This window comes from Siphateles boraxobius, unplaced genomic scaffold, assembly GCF_051911475.1.
Source record: "Siphateles boraxobius isolate OS27281-9 unplaced genomic scaffold, OSU_SipBor_1 151, whole genome shotgun sequence".
NCBI lineage: Eukaryota > Metazoa > Chordata > Actinopteri > Cypriniformes > Leuciscidae > Siphateles > Siphateles boraxobius.
Window position 1 is genome coordinate 977,501 of NW_027508757.1, and position 19,598 is coordinate 997,098.

At 39.9% G+C, this 19,598-nt stretch overlaps 1 protein-coding gene across 4 annotated transcripts in view; it reads left to right on the forward strand.

Annotated features, from left to right (window-relative positions):
* The window catches only part of LOC143738792 (zinc finger MIZ domain-containing protein 1-like), a 49,221-nt gene that overhangs the window by 23,683 nt on the left and 5,940 nt on the right, over positions 1-19,598 (forward strand). For all 4 annotated transcript variants that reach the window (XM_077230864.1, XM_077230867.1, XM_077230866.1 and 1 more), the window contains 13 exons: positions 77-191; positions 2,217-2,398; positions 3,497-3,695; positions 4,809-5,024; positions 8,605-8,952; positions 12,604-12,663; positions 12,744-12,912; positions 13,605-13,746; positions 14,298-14,508; positions 15,033-15,138; positions 15,218-15,378; positions 17,840-17,907; positions 17,986-18,054. In XM_077230864.1, the coding sequence (XP_077086979.1) occupies positions 77-191; positions 2,217-2,398; positions 3,497-3,695; positions 4,809-5,024; positions 8,605-8,952; positions 12,604-12,663; positions 12,744-12,912; positions 13,605-13,746; positions 14,298-14,508; positions 15,033-15,138; positions 15,218-15,378; positions 17,840-17,907; positions 17,986-18,054 (2,046 nt within the window). The remainder of the gene's footprint in view (positions 1-76; positions 192-2,216; positions 2,399-3,496; positions 3,696-4,808; positions 5,025-8,604; positions 8,953-12,603; positions 12,664-12,743; positions 12,913-13,604; positions 13,747-14,297; positions 14,509-15,032; positions 15,139-15,217; positions 15,379-17,839; positions 17,908-17,985; positions 18,055-19,598) is intronic.

The window sequence follows — 19,598 nt, forward strand, 5'->3', positions numbered from 1 at the left end:
TTTCTCCCACGCACACACATTCATTCGCACAGTTTTCCACACATTAACTGTTTACATCTTTTTATTATCTCCATAGTGATGCACCATTTCAATATGACTCCGTCTCCTGGCAACAAAACACCAATCAGCCGCCGGGTTCAGTTTCAGTGGTGACCACCGTATGGGGTGTGACCAATACGACACAGAGTCATGTAAGAATGTATTTAAAGGTGTATTGTGTAATATTTAGGAGGATCTGTTGACAGAAATGCAATATCATATACATAACTGTTTTCAGTGGTGTATAAAGACCTTACATAATGAACCGTTATGTTTTTATTACATTAGAATGAGCCGTTTCTATCTACACACACCACGGGTCCCCTTATGGCTCGTTTCCACTGAGCGGTACGGTACGGTACAGTTCGGTACGGTACGCAATTATTTGCGTTTCCACTGTCAAAAGTTGTGAATGGTACCAAAAAGCCGAACCGTACCGTACCACTTTTTGGGTACCCTTCCGTTGGGGTACCTAGCACAGTGGTACGGTACTAAAGGGTGGAGCTAGACTCACTGCAAAACGCTGATTGGTTGACAGAGATCGTCACTTGCGCGAGGGGAATGGCAACATAAGAAGCGCCATTTTTTAATATACAGTTGGAATATAATACTACGGTTATTCTTTCACGAAATGTAGTTTTAAGAGTTTTTGAGGCGAGAATGTAGTTGTTTAAAGCTCAAATCTGCGGTTTATTTATAATGATTTATGATAATTTGATCCATTCTAGGCGATCACCGGGCGCTCGGCGCTCATGTTCCCCACCTGGAACAGCCTTTCCTCGGCTAGTCGTTCTGACGTTTGCCGCTGACTCTGTAGCACATAGTGGTAATTCGTCTTGTGTAAATTTAACGGGTGATCTTTGGTCTCATGAATCGATAATTCGTTCCCTGGCCAGTCGTTTTGGCTGAGGGCTAAGTGAAGTTTCATATATTTAGGCTATAACTTTTCCGTTGTAAAGTTAACGTTAGACTAGCGCTGAATTTGTCTGAATTGTTTGCTTTATTTCTTATTGTATAGCTTCTTGTAACGTTACCTTTTACTTATACTTTTATAATGGCTATTATTGATAGAACTGAAATTTAACAAAAAGAGATAGGGTTGAGTTTTGTCATTTTTTATTACAAGATTATCACTGTAATGTTGTTTATTGCAACATTTGTACAAATGCACATATTGCCTGGAATATGTTTAATATTTTTTTACATTTAAACGAAAAGATGCAGGGTTGTGTTTTATATTTCGTTTTGTTATAAATAGGCTAACGTTAAACATGTATATAATCAGGTCTATACATTGCCTGAACCACATTTGTGTGCCTATAATGTTTAAAATTTATTTAAATGAAAACGAAAAGAGGCAGAGTGGTGTTTTATAACATATTTCGTTTTATTGTTGCCTAAAATGTACATGCAGAACGCGCTGTTCCATTTGTGAATTACCGGACTCGCGTCCTCGGGAGTCCCTCTGCTGAGAACTTTACATACTTGGTATTGAGAAATGCCTAATGTCGGCGCTTGTCTTCTTGTGACAAACATGACGAGAAGCAAGGACAAGATCTGCTGTATGCCATCCATTGGTGTTTACTTTGTCGCTTTCTTCTTCGCGCGAAAATCACGTTGATCGCTTCTTTCCGGCAAACACCACGCCTATCAAGTAGGGTACTGTTGGCGGTGGAAACGCTAGCTGGATCATGGTTTACTGACCCGACCCGACCCGAACCGTACTGTACCGTACCGTACTGCTCAGTGGAAACGAGCCATTACAGTGAAATAGCCATTTTGTGCCGACATGTTTCTACAGTAGACAAAGCAGGACAAACTGCTACAGAGCACGTTTCGTCATTATGTTGTTCTTCGTGCAAAGATGCTAGCTAAAGTCAGTGATTAAAACATTGACACAATGATGAAGTAACAATAATATTCACAATAACATATTGTTTTACTGAATAATTAAGTAAATATAATTTCTTTATCTTTGTAAAGAAACCTCGTTGCTTAACTGGCTACTCTCTGCTGTCTCAGGCGACGACATCACATCCTGTCGGCCACCGTAACTTCTGTTGGTTGCAATTCGCAACCTCACCACTAGATGCCACTAAATAACACTGCACCTTTAACAGCGTTCAGAGCACATGCTGCTGTTTGAGTCCCTGTAGTAAGTGTGTGTGTGTGTTTAGGTGTTGGGGAACCCCATGGCAAACCCAAACAGCCATATGAACCCCATGACTGGAGGAAACCCGGGACCGTTCACTTCACAGCAGCAGTTTTCCTCCAAGGTTAATCCAAACCAGGCCTACATGCATCAGGACATGTACGGGAGACCCAGCTATCCTGGAGGAGGAGGAGGATTCGGGGGCAGGTAAGTGTTTCTCGCTTTTTATTATTCATATAATTTTAAAAAAAGACTGTCAATCAGTTCCAAGCTACAGATATTTATATCAGCTCTCCAGGGTTTGAAATTAACTTTTTCACTCACTGGCCAATTTGGCTACTAAATTTTTAAGTTAGTAACCATTCAGAACTTCTACTAGCCAAAAATAAAGAAAAGAACCAGATTAACTATGTCACAGCTTATATATATATATATATATATATATATATATATATATATATATATATAAGCTTTAAAAGAAATACTAAACTGGAAGTACGAAGAAGGATGAAACGAAGTGTGCCGAACTGTGACGAAGTCAGCTTTTATAATATATGTAGTGTGTATATATTATAAAATTTGGATTTCACACATTCATTTCTTATTCAAACAAAATCCTGTCATCCAGCATCTCCTCCCTTCCTCTTTCATCCTTTTCACCAAAAATGAGTTTTAGGTGGACAGATCAATACAGTACAAAGAACATAGAAAAACAATTAACATGTAGGAACCTCACTCTAACCCAGCACTGACCCTGACTCGCATTTGGCGGGTAGTAATTTCAAACCCTGCACCTCTCAAACAAAGATATGAGAACAAATCAGTCCGTAATAACAGTTCTAAAAATGCCCTGATGTCAAATTCAGTATGCAGTTTATTGGCGATGCATACTATATACAGGCAAGCAGATGAAAGTTTTACATTTCCCATAGAGAACCATTATAAAGTAAATGCAAAGGGAAACTTTTCGTTTTGCTTTCGTAGAATCTGAGCTTATCTGCTTGCCTGTTTATAGTATGTTTTATTAATAAGCTGTATATTAAATTTAGTCCTCCAATATCACTGTTTTAATCCATTAAGCTACATTAAAAAATGTTTGTAATGGTTTTCTATGGGAAAATGTTTGCCTGAATATAGTACGCATCATCAGGAAGTGATGGTACATATAGTACGTATTTTCTCCCAAAATCTGTTTTATTTTTTTCTAAATTTTCTAAAAGCCTTGCTTTGCCCTTGTTTCACGTGAAACCTATGATTAGAATGTGTTTCCTGCAGTCCTGAACTCTTTCTCTCTCTCTCCTGCAGTTATGGGGGCGGTCCTAACCACACAGGTGGGATGGGCCTTCCTTCACAGACACGCCCCCCTTCAGACTTCAGCCAACCAGCTGCTGCCGCCGCCGCTGCTGCCGTTGCTGCAGCCGCCGCTACGGCGACCGCCACTGCCACGGCAACGGTTGCAGCCCTACAGGAGACACAACACAAGGACATGAGTCAATACGGCCCGGTGAGGGAGCATCTATAACCCTGACGCAATTATTTCTGAGTAAAAAGTTCAGTTTGAACCAAGTGGCAACCTTCCTGTCTCTCTCTTAAACAAGTGCTGAAAAGTGAAGCCAAAGCTTCTCGATCGCCCCCCGGTGGCTGATCCCAGTATAGCTTATAAGCCCCGCCCTCCCCACGAAGTCTAATGGGATGTGATGGAAACTAAACAATCAAATTACACTTCAAATAAATTTTCCAAAGCTGTTTTCTGTCATTTTAGGTATATTCTATCATGCTGATTTAAGTGTAAGTGGTCGGTTTTTAAAAATAAGTTTGATCTTAGTTCTTTATTTGATGCTATAAAAAACGGGAATGTGACGTCATGATTGATAGCTGTGATTGACAGCTTCTCTAAACAAAGTAGTCACTGAGGCACCAATGGACTTTTTTTTTCTTTTCGAGAGGAGATTGGAGCTTCAACTTTTAATTTCTACATGTCCATAACTGTTTATTTCACACTGTAACCTTTGTACTAAAGGTTTCTGAGAGAGTGTGGGCGGGACCTTGATATCGCGACTCCACTTCACATTCACTAATACGCAGAATCAAGTCCCAAATCACCGCAAGATATCAGCGCCATATTAGGACTTTGACGGCTTCACTTTTCACCAATGGAAGAGAGTGAAGGGGTGTCATCCATCTTTTTTTAGTTTTTGCTTGAAACCAACACGGAAGTGACTTAAAGGGATAGTTCACCCAAAAATGAAAATTCTGCCAGTAATTACTCTCCCTCATGTTGTTCAACCCCGTAAGACCTTCATTCATCTTCGGAACACGAATTAAGATATTTTTGATGAAATCTGAGAGCTGTGTCACTCCTCCATAGGCTGCTAGGTAATTTCATCTGCCGGCCCAGAAAAGTTAGTAAAGACATCGTTAGAATAGTCCAAGTGACTACAGTGGCTCAACCTTAAGTTTATCAAGCGGCGATAATACTTTTTGTGCGCAAATAAAACAAAAATAACAACTTTATTCAACTATTAATTTTCGTCTGTGTGGGCCTCTAACGTGAGATCCATATTTTTTTTCTACAGTCTATGGTTTTAAGAAGGTGTTTTGTTTGTTTGTCTTCTAGATGTGTTCCTCCTTTCAGATGGGACCAAACCAGGCTTACAGCACTCAGTTTGTGAATCAGCCCGGCCCACGAGGGCCCCATGGCACCATGAGCATGGGTCAGCCTCGGGCACAAATGGCACAGATGGGGTCATACGGGGGACAAACACAGAGGATGCCTCAGCAGGGCTACGGGCCGCGACCCATGCAGGGGGTGAAGAGACCGTATCCTGGAGAGGTGAGAAAACTAGGGCTGCAACAACTAATCGATAAAATCGATTATAATCGATTATGAAAATCGTTGTCAACGAATGTCATTATCGATTAGTTGGTCTGCTTACGTCACGGGGAGCGTTTACTGGTACGCACACACACGCAAGGTCTCTCTCCCTCAGGCGCTCTGCCGAGCGCGCGCGCTACACGGTTTGGAGCAGTCTCTTCTGTCTCGCATGCGCGCTCTTGCTTGCGCGCTCTAGATTTCGGGAGTTTGAACTAATTCGCGGGCATCAGGGAGCCGCAATCAATATGCGGGAGACTCCCGGGACTTCCGGGATGTCTGTATTTTGTCTCGAGCATCAGGTTGTGCAATCAGTTCGCTCGCAACGTAAGTGATGGATTAAAATAGCGCTACCGCAGAAATAGGTTAAATTAAAACGGTGTTTACAAAGTGAAGCATTAAATACAAAGGCAGTTAATAACAGCAGCAGTAAAATATTGTTTTTTAGTCACTGTACTCAGTGGTTTTCAGCGAATGCTTGTGCACTAATGCATAATTTCTCCTGTCCTTTACTCAAGCCTGTTAGCTTGCTGGGTAACGTTACCTCCATTCCGTTCTCTTTTTATAGCATTTGTCTACTAAGTTTTAATTGTTTTTCAAACGTGATCTACTGCGGCTCTACATTCACACAATTGTTTTCAGTCTTTCTATATTTATTTAATCAATTTATCCTTATATTATATTCTTTTATATATTATATATATAATATATATTATATTCTTTATCCTTATATTCCTTATATATAATTAATTTTAAATAAAAATTAAATGAATTATATATTTTAGATGTTTTTAGTTTGTTTTTAGTTCAGATATTCGACATCTGGGGCCGTATTCACAAAGCATTTTATCTTACCACTAGGAGTGCTCCTAAATCGCACTAAAATATTTTAGCTAGGAGTTTTCTCTTAAAAGTTATTCACAACGCCTTTCAGACCTACTCTTAGTAAAGAAAAATGACAACTCCTAAACTAAGAGTGAGTCTTCGTTGCTATGGATGACGTCATTACTCATGCACGAGCTTGACTGAAGTGACCACCTTGATTGGCTGATGATTGTAACGCGGGAATGATTCCAAACACCTCCCCTATGATGATGAGTGACAGGTGACAGGTCTGAGAATGCGTGCGCTACACAAGTAGTGCGAAGGACGGAAGATGATGAATAACTGAATAAATAGCCTAAATGAATAAAGAGTAAGGAAAAACAAATAGCCTAGTAGCCTAATGAAACATATGGATTGATGCAATATCTTTGCAACATTATTGAATTAATCTGTCACTATATGCCTCTGCCTACGTTTGCAAAGAGAAGAACATTTTAATTTGATTCACAATGAAATGTTACAATTAGTTTACATGCAGTGAGTAGTTTTGGTTGTTGTTGGTGGCGTTGTTGCATCCCTAGTTATGCCTACAATGCAAAATTGTTCCCTCGGGATTGGAAGCTCCTGTAGCAGCCGCATACGCATTTCAAAACATCGCAACGTGAAATGCCACAAAAAGCGGTTTGTGAATAGGTCTTAGTGAGTTAGGAGTCCTCTCGACTTCTTTTAAGCTGTCCCAGACTTAGGTGCTACTTTTAGGGCTAAAATGCTTCGTGAATTACTCTTAGTCAAAAAAATTAGGAGTCCTAAAGTTACGAGTGACACGCCCATTATTTTTAGGAGTTGCTCCTAAATTTGCCAGTTAGGAGCTACTTTTAGCCTTAAAATGTGTTGTGAATACGGCCCCTGAACAACATATCTGTGTAAATTTGTTTTAACAAAAATTGTGTTAAAACATAATATGTTGGATATCATTTTTTTAACAATAATCATGTTTGTCAACTTGCCATCAGCAATTATCATTAAAAACAATGCAAATATTGATATTAGTAAAACTCAATGTGTGGCTTTTGCACTTTTTAAAGTACACTTTTACACATAAATACCCTGATTTACGGTTTTATTTAGTTATAAATATATATATATATAAATATATAAATCTAAGTTAATTTCTATCCGATTAATCGATTAATCGAAAAAAATAATCGTCCGATTAATCGATTATCAAAATAATCGTTAGTTGCAGCCCTAGAGAAAACCTCATCATGGACTGGTGTGATATGTTCATCCTCAGATGTTTACACTGGCTCCCAGTTACATTTAGGATTGATTGTAAAGTACTATTACTGGTATATAAACCACTCAGGTCTAGGACCTCAATACATTGCATATATGCTAACCGAATATAAACCCAACAGATCATTAGGATCACATCAGCTAGAAATACCAAGGGTTCACTCTAAGCATGGAGAGTCTGCTTTAGGTATTATAGAGACAGAGCGCAACGCGTCATAATCTGAAGACCACGCCCACCGGGGGGGAAATCCAACCGTCTCCTTTGACTTTGCATTGCGAGAGGCTGCCTCCTTGTCATTTATGGCTTATAACAAAAGACAGAAAAATGCCTAAAAGCTGCTGTGTGACAAGGTGTACAGCAAACAAGCTAAATAACCCAGAAATACATTTTTATAAGCTTCCGAACCGTAAAAGCCTTTAAGGAGACAAAAGTGGATACAGGCAATAAGACGTAAAGCATCAGCAGGAAGAATGGGTAAATTGTGGGATCCTGACACTCAGTATGTCTACGTGTGCAGTAAACATTTTGTCACTGGTAAGTCAAATATCCAAATGTCAGTTTTATATATTATATTTATGTAAGCTAAGCTGTAGTATTTTGACTCAGAGTAGTTCGAGAACTACTTGCGCTCTGTCTCAATTGATCCAATTTTATGTCCTGAGACAAACCGTTTTTTTGGGGTCGACAGCTTATAAAAATGTATTTTTGGGGTTATTTAGCTTGTTTGCTGTACACCTTGTCACACAGCAGATTTTAGACATTGTTTTGTTTTTTGTTATAAGTCTTAAATGACAAGGAGGCAGCCTCTCGCAATGCAAAGTCAATGGAGAGGGTTGGATTGTGTGTGCCCCCCCCCCCCCCCCCGGTGTGGGCGTGGCCTAAATACACTCCGTCTCTATGCTGGAACCAGCTTCCAGAAGAGATCAGATGGGCTCCTACAGTAATCACATTCAAATCCAGACTCAAAACACTTCTGTTTAGCTGTGCATTTACTGAATGAGCACTGTGCCACTGTTCGTCCGACTGATTACACTGTATTTTATTTCCTTTTTATTCTAAAGTGTTTTAATTATTTTTATTTCTTTTGATTATTTTAATTCCGTCTATGTAAAGCACTTTTAATTGCCATTATTTATATACATTATTTTGGTTAGTTATAGATTCAAAATGCTGTTAAAATGCAAACTGATAAATCCTTCCAAAATGCTAATGTATGCCTGTTGTACCTTTCCTTAATTAAAGTTCCTTATAAATACATTTCTAACTATAGTATATAAAATTGCATGATATATTTATGTGCCCGCAGCTATTTTGTGGTGTTTTTACCTGTAATACTCATGCAACTAAAATCTCTGTAAACCAGACTCACTGTTCTTATATCTGTATATGATTTGAATGAAAGTGTGTGTTTTACTCTAGGGGAGCTACGGGCAGCAGTACGGACCAAACGGGCAGTTCTCCTCTCCTCAGGGGCAGTTCTCCTCTTCACAGGGGCAGTTGTCCTCTCCTCAGGGGCAGTTGTCCTCTCCGCCGGGGCAGTTCTCCTCTTCACAGGGGCAGTTCTCCTCTTCACAGGGGCAGTTCTCCTCTTCACAGGGGCAGTTGTCCTCTTCACAGGGGCAGTTGTCCTCTCCACAGGGGCAGTTCTCCTCTCCACAGGGGCAGTTCCCGAACCCCGTGGCCAGCAGAAGCCTCTCCTCGCCCCATTACCCCGCGCAAAGGACCCTGCCACAGTACCAGACCGGCAGCGTGGGACACTTATATAAGGTATCTAACATACTGCCTTCTAAGACAACTTGAATAATTTGAATGAAAAAATACCTGATTACAAAATAAATTAGTGGTGGAGAAAAAAATGTGTTCTGTTACAAATTGTGATTCTTCACAAATTATACAATAAAATGTATACAATAAATTAACATCCAAATAACAGGCAGGAAGATACTTCTAGGTGCGCAGCTGCCTTTCTCTTAGTAATCTATATTATAATCTCCGAGAGCCTTTTATACAGCCACCCCTAAAGGTGCTAGGCAACTTTGCTCCTACTAAAAGGCGACTTAACTTAAGGCAAGTTTGCAGGATGGTTTCCGTCATCTGGCAAAGCTTGGGAGGACCACCAGACGTGCTACTGGTCGAGTGCATACTTGCCCCTTTATTTCTACATCAGCAGACCTGACATGTCCATCCGGACTGCGGTGTGTCTTGATGACATGTCCAACAGGCCAGAGGGCCCTAGGCATCTGTAGATCTACAACCACAACCCTCTACAATGCGAGTAAATCACTCGCATATGCGAGTAAATTTTTCTTGTGGGCGACTAAATAATGTCTATCACTGGCCATTGGCTAATGGGGGAGGACTGCCACTTTTGCCGGGTCTGGAGGCCTGGAAGGTAGTTTCGGATGAACCTGGACCAGAAGTTATCTGTCTGCAACTCCTGGTAGATTATTTGTGGCAAGGAACCATCCGGCCGCCCCATGGGCAAACCGTTTGGTGTCACCGGGTCAATGTCTCCAGCATCAGAGGACATGTACCCTAAAGGCTTTGAGTTAAGAATAGCTTCAACCTCTAAAAGGACTGTTAGCAGGACTTCTTCAAGAACTGATTGAGCTCCCATGGTAATATAACGGGCTGACTTAACGATCATACATCTCTCTCCCACACTCCTCAGAAATGTGCTGCTGCTGGAGGATTGAAGTAAAATTGGATCCTTTGACGAGCAAGCTGTTTTTGTAAGTCAGGAGCCATTTCAGCAAAAGCTTCTCTGAGCTCTCTTTCACCCCCATTGAAGTTTGTTCCCTGGTCTGACCACAGTTCCCCGGGTGTTCCCCGCCGTGCAACAAACCGCCTAAGGGCCATCAGGAAGGAATCACCATTCATGGTACTGAGGAGGTCCAAGTGGACCGCTCTAGTTGTTAGACACTTGAAGATTATCCCCCAGCGTTTCTCTGTGCATCTCCCAGTCTTAATAAGCATTGGCTCAAAGTAGTCTACTCCACAGGTTTGAGGTGACGGAGACGGGCAGAAGGCAAGTCTGCCATCTTCGGAATAGTTGGCTTTGCCCTCCAACGCTGACAGTCTAGACATCAATGCTGGTGCCGATGAATGGCTTCACATCCACGGATGATCCAATAATAACGGCGCATTTCGGCAAACACTCACTCAGGTCCTGGATGATGCTGCTTGCAATCATAATGCTTAATCAGTAGCCAGGTGACTGGATAATGAGCGTCCAATACAATGAGGTGTAAGGTAGATTCTTCAATGAACTCAGCTCTCCTCAATCGACCTCCCACTTGGATTGAACCATTTAATCGGTCCAGGTCAGGAGCTAAGGTAAGAAGGCGGCTGTCAGAGGACATTGGTTTCCCAGTAACCAAACGCTGATAATCATTGTGGAAAGACTCCTGCTGAACTCACTTAAGAATAAGGATCTCAGCTTGATGATAATCTTCTGCATCGGGAAAGGATTCAAAGGTTTACCAGAATTTCTTTAGCAGTAGCATCCATGAGTTCCTGCCAAGTATTGTGGTTCCAGTCATCCGGGATGATTGATTGGGGTGGCACTGCAGTGGCGCCGCAGAAGACAGACTTTCTTAGCTCTGTGTGGTCATCTTTCAGGTCTGTTCTAGGCATTACTGGCCAGATAGCTGGATCCTGGAGTAAGAAGGGAGGACCTTTAGAGTGAGACCATCTGTTAATCTCTGTAAGGACATTGAGAGGTTTGCCTTCTGTGAGGTCATCTGCAGGATTGCTAGCTGAATCCACATAACGCCAGGAACACTTCCCTGGTATCTTTTGGATTTCGGCGACTCTATTGCCAATAAAAACTTTGTAGTGGCAGGACTCAGAGTTCATCCAGGTAAGGACTGTAGAAGAGGCCACAAAACTGTGGTTGCAAGGTCAGTTCCTTCTTGAGCAATCTATCTAACTGAGTGGCCACAAGACCTCCACAAAACTCCAATCGAGGAATTGAAAGAGAACGTTTGGGGGCCACTCGAGATCGAGCAACCCCAAAAGACAGGTACACTTGGACCTCTCTTGTCAGTGGCCCTAAAGTATGCCACAGCTCCACATGCCTGCTCTGAAGCATCTGAAAATATGTGGATTTCATGAGTGGCACTATCCTTTACCTCAGGAGGGACATAAGTCCTAGGGAGAGTGATGTTTGGTAGGTAATGAAGTTCATTCTCCCAGACACGCCATGACTACAGTAGCTCAGGTCGTAGGTGGGGTCGTCCCAACCCCGATGTTTACACCATAGCTGCCTAATAAGGATCTTTGCTCGAGTGGTGTAGTGCAAAAAAAAAGTGGGGAGGGGTCATGGCCTAATGGTTGGAGAGTTGGACTGGTGACCCAAAGGTTGCTGGTTCGATTCCAGTACCTGCAGGAAATGACTGAGTTGCCTTGAGCAAGGCACCTGACCCCCAAATCCTCCCCGGGCGCCTCACAGGCTGCCCGCTGCTCCGGGTGTGTGTATCAATGTCTTCAGTGTGTGTGTTCACTACTGCACTAACTTGAATGGGTTAAATGTAGAGGTTACCCAAGTATGGGTAACCATACTTGGCCATCATGTGTCACTTCACTTTCAAAAGTAGTCCCAAAGGGTCGCACTGAGTGGCTAGGACCTTGTAGATATACCTGAGGGTGGGAGTCTCGTATACAACGGGTCGGTGCTTGTACGCCAGGGTATCAGTCTGACAGTTCCAGCTTAGGCCTAAGTTTGACTCTGGTATGGCAGTCTCTCAGTTTGAGCTTCTGGGGGTAAGTGACTCAGAACACTGGGCACACTGCTGGCCCATTGCCGTATCTCAAATCTCTCTGATCTCTCTCAGTCTGTCGACCAAGTGCCTGGGGGCCTCAGGGGTACACAGACTCTGAAGGCAGTTGTCCACATAAAAACATTTCCCCACTGAGAACCTGATGGACTCATCGGCCATGCTGTGCTCGATCACATGGTGCTATAGAGCATAAGTGGCACAGCGTGGACTACATGTAGTGCCGAAGGGTAACACCTGCCATTCAAAGACTTTAGGAGGGTCATCCACTTTCAGATCACGCCTAAGGCACATTAAGTATTTATTATAATAATTAAATAATTTATATTGATTTCATTTTGTTTATTATAATACATTTTATTATATTTATGTGTAATACATAAATCGCAGATCAGTCTGCGCATCAAACACACTTATTGGTTCATGTTCTGTGCTCTCATTGGTTGATCTCATAGTCATGTGTTCCCCTGAATGATGTATTTAAGTCCTCATGTTTGCCTCGTCTAGTGTATTGAAGTACGTAAGCTGTTCCTTGTTCCACATCTCAGGTCATTGTTTCAAGCTCTTTTTCATGTTCTGGATTTTGGATTTTTCATGTTAGCAGCGTACCAATGTGTCTTTCTATCTATCTCTACTACAGGAATCCAGTAATAACTTCAACACGGGGACTTTTCATTACAACCAGTCCAGCATGAATGCGGTATGTTGATCAGATGTTCAGTCAGAGACCGGTTCAGATGTTTACCTGTAGTGACGTATGATATGTTGATGTGTTCGTAGCCTCCGCGGTCGATGGCCGGTTATCCTCACTCTCCGTTACCGGGAAACCCCACGCCGCCTGTGACTCCGGGAAATAGCATGCCACCGTATCTGTCACCAAACCAGGACATAAAGCCCCAGTTTCCTCCTGATATCAAACCCAACATAAACGCACTGCCGCCCCCGCCAGGTTTGAGCCTCTTCCTGTGATGCTTTATGTCTTCTTTACCTGCACAAATATCTTGTCATTTTTGTATTATGTCCTGTAATCTGCACTGCAAAAATAGATTTTCTTATGTGATGAAAATCATTTCCAAAAACCTAGTTTTTTGTCTTTCACAGAATGGTCTGAAAACGAGATTATTTTTATTTTCCCGCTGACAGATGTTTTGTTTTAAGCAGAAACTCACTAAATTTTTATATATATTTTTCAGAAAACAAGACTTAAGTATTTTCTTCTCCATTAAATGTATCTTGATTTAAGAATGTTTAGATATTTGTACTAGAAAACAAGAAACATTTTGAAAAATTGGTTTTATCATTTAAGATTTTTTTTTTTTTTTTGCAGTGCATATTACAAACAATAACATGATCACGTCAAAGTCTGTCATAATTTTCTAGATTATTTCCCCCCCTTAGCCACTGCAGTTTAATTTTGCTATAATGTTGCTATAAGCCCTAAATTCGTGAGTAATTCACAACACCACCGTTGAATAGATTGTTATATTTAACGTTTAGTTTCAGTAAATGTTCGAAATGGAAATTATTTCAGAAGAGCTTTTAACATCAGTCTGGACAAATAATAAAACAATATGCAACATTCATGTTCAGTAATGTCACTATATTAAATCATTAGCTTGTCATCTGCATCTTGTTTCCTAGGTAACCCTAACGAGGAGCTGCGCCTGATGTTCCCGGTCCGGGACGGTGTGGTTCTGGACTCGTTCAGACTCGAACACAACCTGGCCGTCAGTAATCACATCTTCCACCTGCGGCCCACCGTCCACCAGACGCTCATGTGGAGGTGAGACGCCAGTGTTTTAATTTATTATAGTAGTTTCAATTGATGATAAATAATTTATTATAGTTAATTCTAATAAATTGATGATAAAATAATTGATACAATACGAAACCTGTACTCTACTGGACTACACACCACTGTTTTATTTATTCTAATTTATTTGTATTATAATAATAAAAGTAATAATTAATAGCATTATTTTATATTATTTATATATTTTATTAAAGTATATTTTATATTATATTTTATATTTTTATTACAGCACTTTATAATTCTAGAAAAAAATTATAATTAAATTTTTAAAGTGGTTAAGCTGAAATCAACATCCTGGTCATTGAGAGTCAATATGTATAAAATGCATAAAAAAATATTGTATTATCAAATTAAGAGGTCTACTATCACATTAACGCCCACACAAATGTATAAACATTCAAACACCCACACAAAGACTTAATATTCGTGTGTGTGTGTGTGTGTGTGTGTGTGTGTGTGTGTGTGTGTGTGTGTGTGTGTGTGTGTGTGTGTGTGTGTGTGTGTGTGTGTGTGTGTGTCAGGTCTGATCTGGAGCTTCAGTTCAAGTGTTATCATCATGAAGACAGACAGATGCACACTAACTGGCCGGCGTCGGTGCAGGTCAGTGTCAACGCCACTCCTCTCACCATCGAACGGGGCGACAACAAGACTTCCCACAAAGCCCTGCACCTGAAGCACGTGTGTCAGCCGGGCCGCAACACCATCCAGATCACAGTGTCGGCCTGCTGTTGTGTGAGTTTACACACACACTGGGGATGCACCGATATGAAAATTTTGTCCGATACCGATAATTCTTTATATTTAAAAGCCGATAACCGATATTTGGCCGATAAATCTAAATCCAGGTTTTTATATAATTTTTGAGAGCCTGATTACAAAAACAAAAGTCTCATCATTAAAATCCATGTCCCAAACATGATGTTTTCATTATAATTTTATATAGCCGATATGACAGAGTTGATAGATTTTCCTTTTTGAAGTGATTCAAATCATATTTCAGGCAATTCAAAACCATCATGTTGAACAGTGTGTATCTGAAGTGTCTCAGCTGAAGGAAATAACCCATTTTTTATATATAATATATCGTCCAAATTTTCATATCAGGCCGATAACGATAACATTAAAAATGAACATATATCGGCCGATTCCGATATGGTGGCCGATATATCGTGCATCCCTAACACACACACACACACGTCCTCTAGTGCTCTTCAGCTGAGCGTTGTGTGAGTGTTTATGGTCTGTTCTCTCTGCAGTCGCACCTGTTTGTCCTTCAGCTGGTTCACCGGCCATCGGTTCGATCGGTTCTGCAGGGGTTACTGAGGAAGAGACTCCTCACTGCTGAACACTGCATCACTAAAGGTATCGCTAGCGCTTCAGTCTGTCTGTATTTCTGTTGGTCAGGTTCAGTGATCAGTGTTGTGATTACGTGTGTCTTCAGTGAAGAGGAACTTCAGCAGTGTGGCCGTGTCTGTGGCCGGTGCCGGACTGAATGCTGACGATGGGGTGGAACAAACGGCCATCAAAGTGTCGTTAAAGTGTCCAATCACGTTCCGGCGTATTCAGCTGCCGGCGAGAGGCCATGACTGCAAACATGTGCAGGTCAGGAAGACTTTTAAAGAGCTTAAACACCGGCTTTGATATCTAAAGCATGGGCCGCAGGGGGGTTTTATAAACCGGTCTTTAATTAGATTTTAAAAAATTTAAGGCCATAAAAAGTCTTAAAAAGTCTTATTTTTACTTATGAAAGGTCTTAAATTTTCGATGGCAATTTGACTTAGACATATCTAAATGTTTTCCAAATTAAAACTATCTAATTAGCATACTTTTTTATTTATTATTCGTTCTTTGTGGATTTGCTCGTTCACGTGACATTTCGTGTCTCATTCGCGCCAGCGTCACGTCTGTCTCCTGCTCGCGAAACAGCAGGAGAGGAGAAGAAAGCTGGTTAATTTCAGTTAAATTGTAAGTTCATTCTTTGTGTGTAGTGGTGTGCGATGTGTATTGTAATCATTGTTTTACTTTAACGTTAACTATGTACGAGGGCGCACTGCGAGCTGACATCGCATTGTCTCTCAGATATGCTTGCTTTCACTGCGTGATGTGTCAGTGCAGTTATAGGTATTTTCCCTAATAGACGTATAAAGTTTTTGTATTTTATCATATGTTGTTATCATACAATATTACAATATTACATCAGCAAGAGGGCTGTTTTCCCGTGCACAATAGCAAATATGATATTTATTTTATATAACAGTTAACTTAAATTAACATTGTGAGTTACATTTTATAAACATTATATTGTTTGTTTTCCCTTTATTTCGCTGACGAGAATTTCAAAATGAAACCGTAGCAGAGTCTTAATGCAAAAGACAGCGATGATTTCTTGACTGAAATCCGCGTTTTGAATGAATCATTTTAACGATTCAATGAACAATCACTTGCACTTCCTGAATGAATCAGCCGTTTGAACAAATCCGTTGAATGAATGACTCCCTGAGACTTGCCGCCGACTACTGGCGGGTTTAGTTTCACATTTAAAATATCCTGTAATTAAAATGTTACAATTAGAAATCAGTTCATATTTAAATATTGAATTAAGAATTGAAAGAATTGAATATCTCATAGCTTTATTTATGCAATTGTAAATGGAGTGTAAATATATTAATGCCAGTTCTGATGCTGCTTCTCCTCTGCACGGCTAAGATGGATTTTGATTGAATGATTTAATTTAACTGGTAACAGTGGAATTGTGTTATTATTCTAATATAATTTAATTTGAATGTTAGAATTTAACATAAAAGGTGATGCATACCTCTAAGTAAAAAAAAAGGTCCATATATGGGTGAAAATGCCCCTGGAACTCAATTTAAGGTTGCTAATATTGTCCTTTAAAAATTTTTTTAATTTCTTTCACTGCTGTGAACTGACCACTGCATAGAATATGAAAAATATATGTATCTTTGTGAGTCAGCTGTCAACAACGGGCCTAAACCAGCCATGGTACCAGTACATAAACACAATATAAATATCATCTAATTATCAACAAAACTTTGAAAATATTGAGACATATTTTTGTCAATATTGCGTACCCCTAATGTAAGGTATTAATTTTGATTTCTCCAGGTCTTAAAAAGCCTTAAATTTGACTTTAAAAAGTGTGCAGATACCCTGTATAAAAATGTATATTTTTAGGGCTGTGAAAGTCAACTGTAAATCTGCTCGGGAACTTTATGTATTGTGAAAATCACTACAGATCAATTTTAATTGAATTTAAAAAAAATCTTCTCAGGTTGATGCATCCATAATGAGTCTAAAAGAGGGTAGAAAAAGACTCCAAGACAGTAATTAATGCAATGTCAGGATTTTAAATGTGTATATATATATATATATATGTAAACTATTTAATTTTACAAAAATGCTATTTATAATATATATACAAAATTCTCACACAGTATATTAGAAATTTTATTTAATTTATTTTACAGTAAATTAGTCTTTATATATGAAATTACACTACTTATTTTTTGTTTTTGAAAGAAATCTCTTCTACTCACCCAGGCTTCATTTATTTGATAAAAATGCATTAAAAACAGTAATATTGTGAAATATTTTTACAATTTAAAATAACCGTTTTCTATGTGAATATATAGTAAACTGCAAATTATTTCTGTGATCATCATTTCTCCAGTCTTCAGTGTCACATGATCCTTTAGTCAGTATAATATGATATATTATATGAGATATTCATATAAAAATATGAAAACAGTTCATACTTATTTGGAAACCATCATTCATGTATTTTTTCAGGATTCTTTGATGAATAGAAAGCATTTATTTGAAATAGAAATATTTTGTAAAATTTATAAATGTCTTTACTGTCACTTTTGATTAAGTTACTGCATCCTTGCTTAATAAAATTATTAATATCTTAAGAAAAACTCTCAATGGTAGAGCATGATCCACTTATATTTTATAAACGTGTCTCCACCGAAGGGATCATCATATTTGACATCAGGAAGTTTGAAAACCGATGTAATGTCTTGTTGTGTTATTGTTGCAGTGCTTTGACCTGGAGTCGTATTTAGAGCTGAACTGTGAGCGCGGCACATGGAGATGTCCGGTGTGCAAGTAAGAACCCGTCAATCCTGAGATCACGTCTGAGATGGTTGAATTGTGCAGAACTGATCTTCTGTTTCTCTTCTTCAGTAAATCCGCTCTGTTAGAAGGCCTGGAGGTGGATCAGTACATGTGGGGGATCTTAAACGCTCTCCAGAAGTAAGTCTGTCCTTGTTTCGGCTTCAAACAGTTAAGTTACTTTTGGCTTTGTAAGTTTGTGCAGTTTGGAAAAGGAGTTTATAAACCTTGAAACAAACCAAACCGTCTGCTTTTAGATGTCACTAGACTGAAGGGCTACCCTCCACTAAAGATCGACGAGAAGTCGTTAATTTAAGTCATTAATCGACTAATCGTGCGTTTATATTGAAAAGCCATAAATCATAATAATGCGCCTTTAATTGCCTATATAAAATACGTATAGCCTAATCAGCCCACAAATTCAAACATAAAGCTTGCCACAGCGCACCGGCAAACATAATGATCAAGAATGTAAAAAAAAAAAACTGTCTAAACATTTTAATAATTTATTGGTAATGTTTTCTGTGTTTTCGGCTGCAGAGATTACAGTGCGTCAACGATGTCATCTCCGCAGTAGTAGACGCGGAGAATATTTATTTTCCATTGGAATCTGTTCATTCAAATGTAAAAATGTCAAGCTTTCTCTACATACATTTCTCATGTCTGTGAGGCAAGTATACGCTGAGTTTCGGTTCATTTCTGTGATGCCCTGAAGTTCAAGACCGAATCGACAGAAATCGCCATTATTTTACAAAAGCACAACGTTTTGTTGTTATTGTGAGTTTACAAAAATAAATTAGACCCTTTACAGTTTGCATTACTATCATCTGTATGACCAAAAATGATGGAGAATTTTAAGTTGAATGCGAGTGATTGCACCGACGCCTGTATAAGCCATGCAGTAAACACTCTCTCCATACAAACACTATGATATGGATAATAATAATAGCGCACATTTGTCTAGGTTAACATTAGAGCGAGCGACTTCTGCTTCTACTTACATGTTTCAAGTGATAATCATATTTGAGGTCGAGGGATGATAGGGGAATGTTTGGATTTTCGGCCGTTAACGATCCTTCCGTTACAGCCTGCGTGATTTTTCATTTACGAGTTTCAGACGAAACGACTAATAAAATTTTGGTCGACTAAAGGCTGATTTATACTTCTGTGTCGGACATACGCCGGAGCCTCTACGCCGTAGACTACGCATTGGTTTTAATTTATACTTCTGCATCGTTGTCCGCGTTGACGCACGCAGAGGGAGCATGTGAAACCCGAGAGAGCGGTTTGAGCAGACCAATCACAGCGCTTGCGTCCGTGTAGAATTGGCGCGTTGTTACATTTTTGGAGAGGTGCACGTCAGGGTACGCCGAAGGGTACACGCGCTACGCACAGCCTACGGCGTAGCTACGGCGTAAGTTCGACGCAGAAGTATAAATTGGGCTTAAGCCTCTTCTAGTCGACTAATGGTTCTTTGACTATTAGGGGCCAGCGCTACTAGACTGATCCACTTTCAGCTCAGAGTTCGAGACGGTCATGATAGACCTGTCATGCAGCTAAATAGTCTCACTTGTATTGTTCGTGGTCAAAAATAATCACATTGGAAATGAATAGGAAAATAATTTAATCTAGTGGAAGCGTTTGGTACTGCGGCCAATTTTTTAATATCAACCTCAAATTAGGAA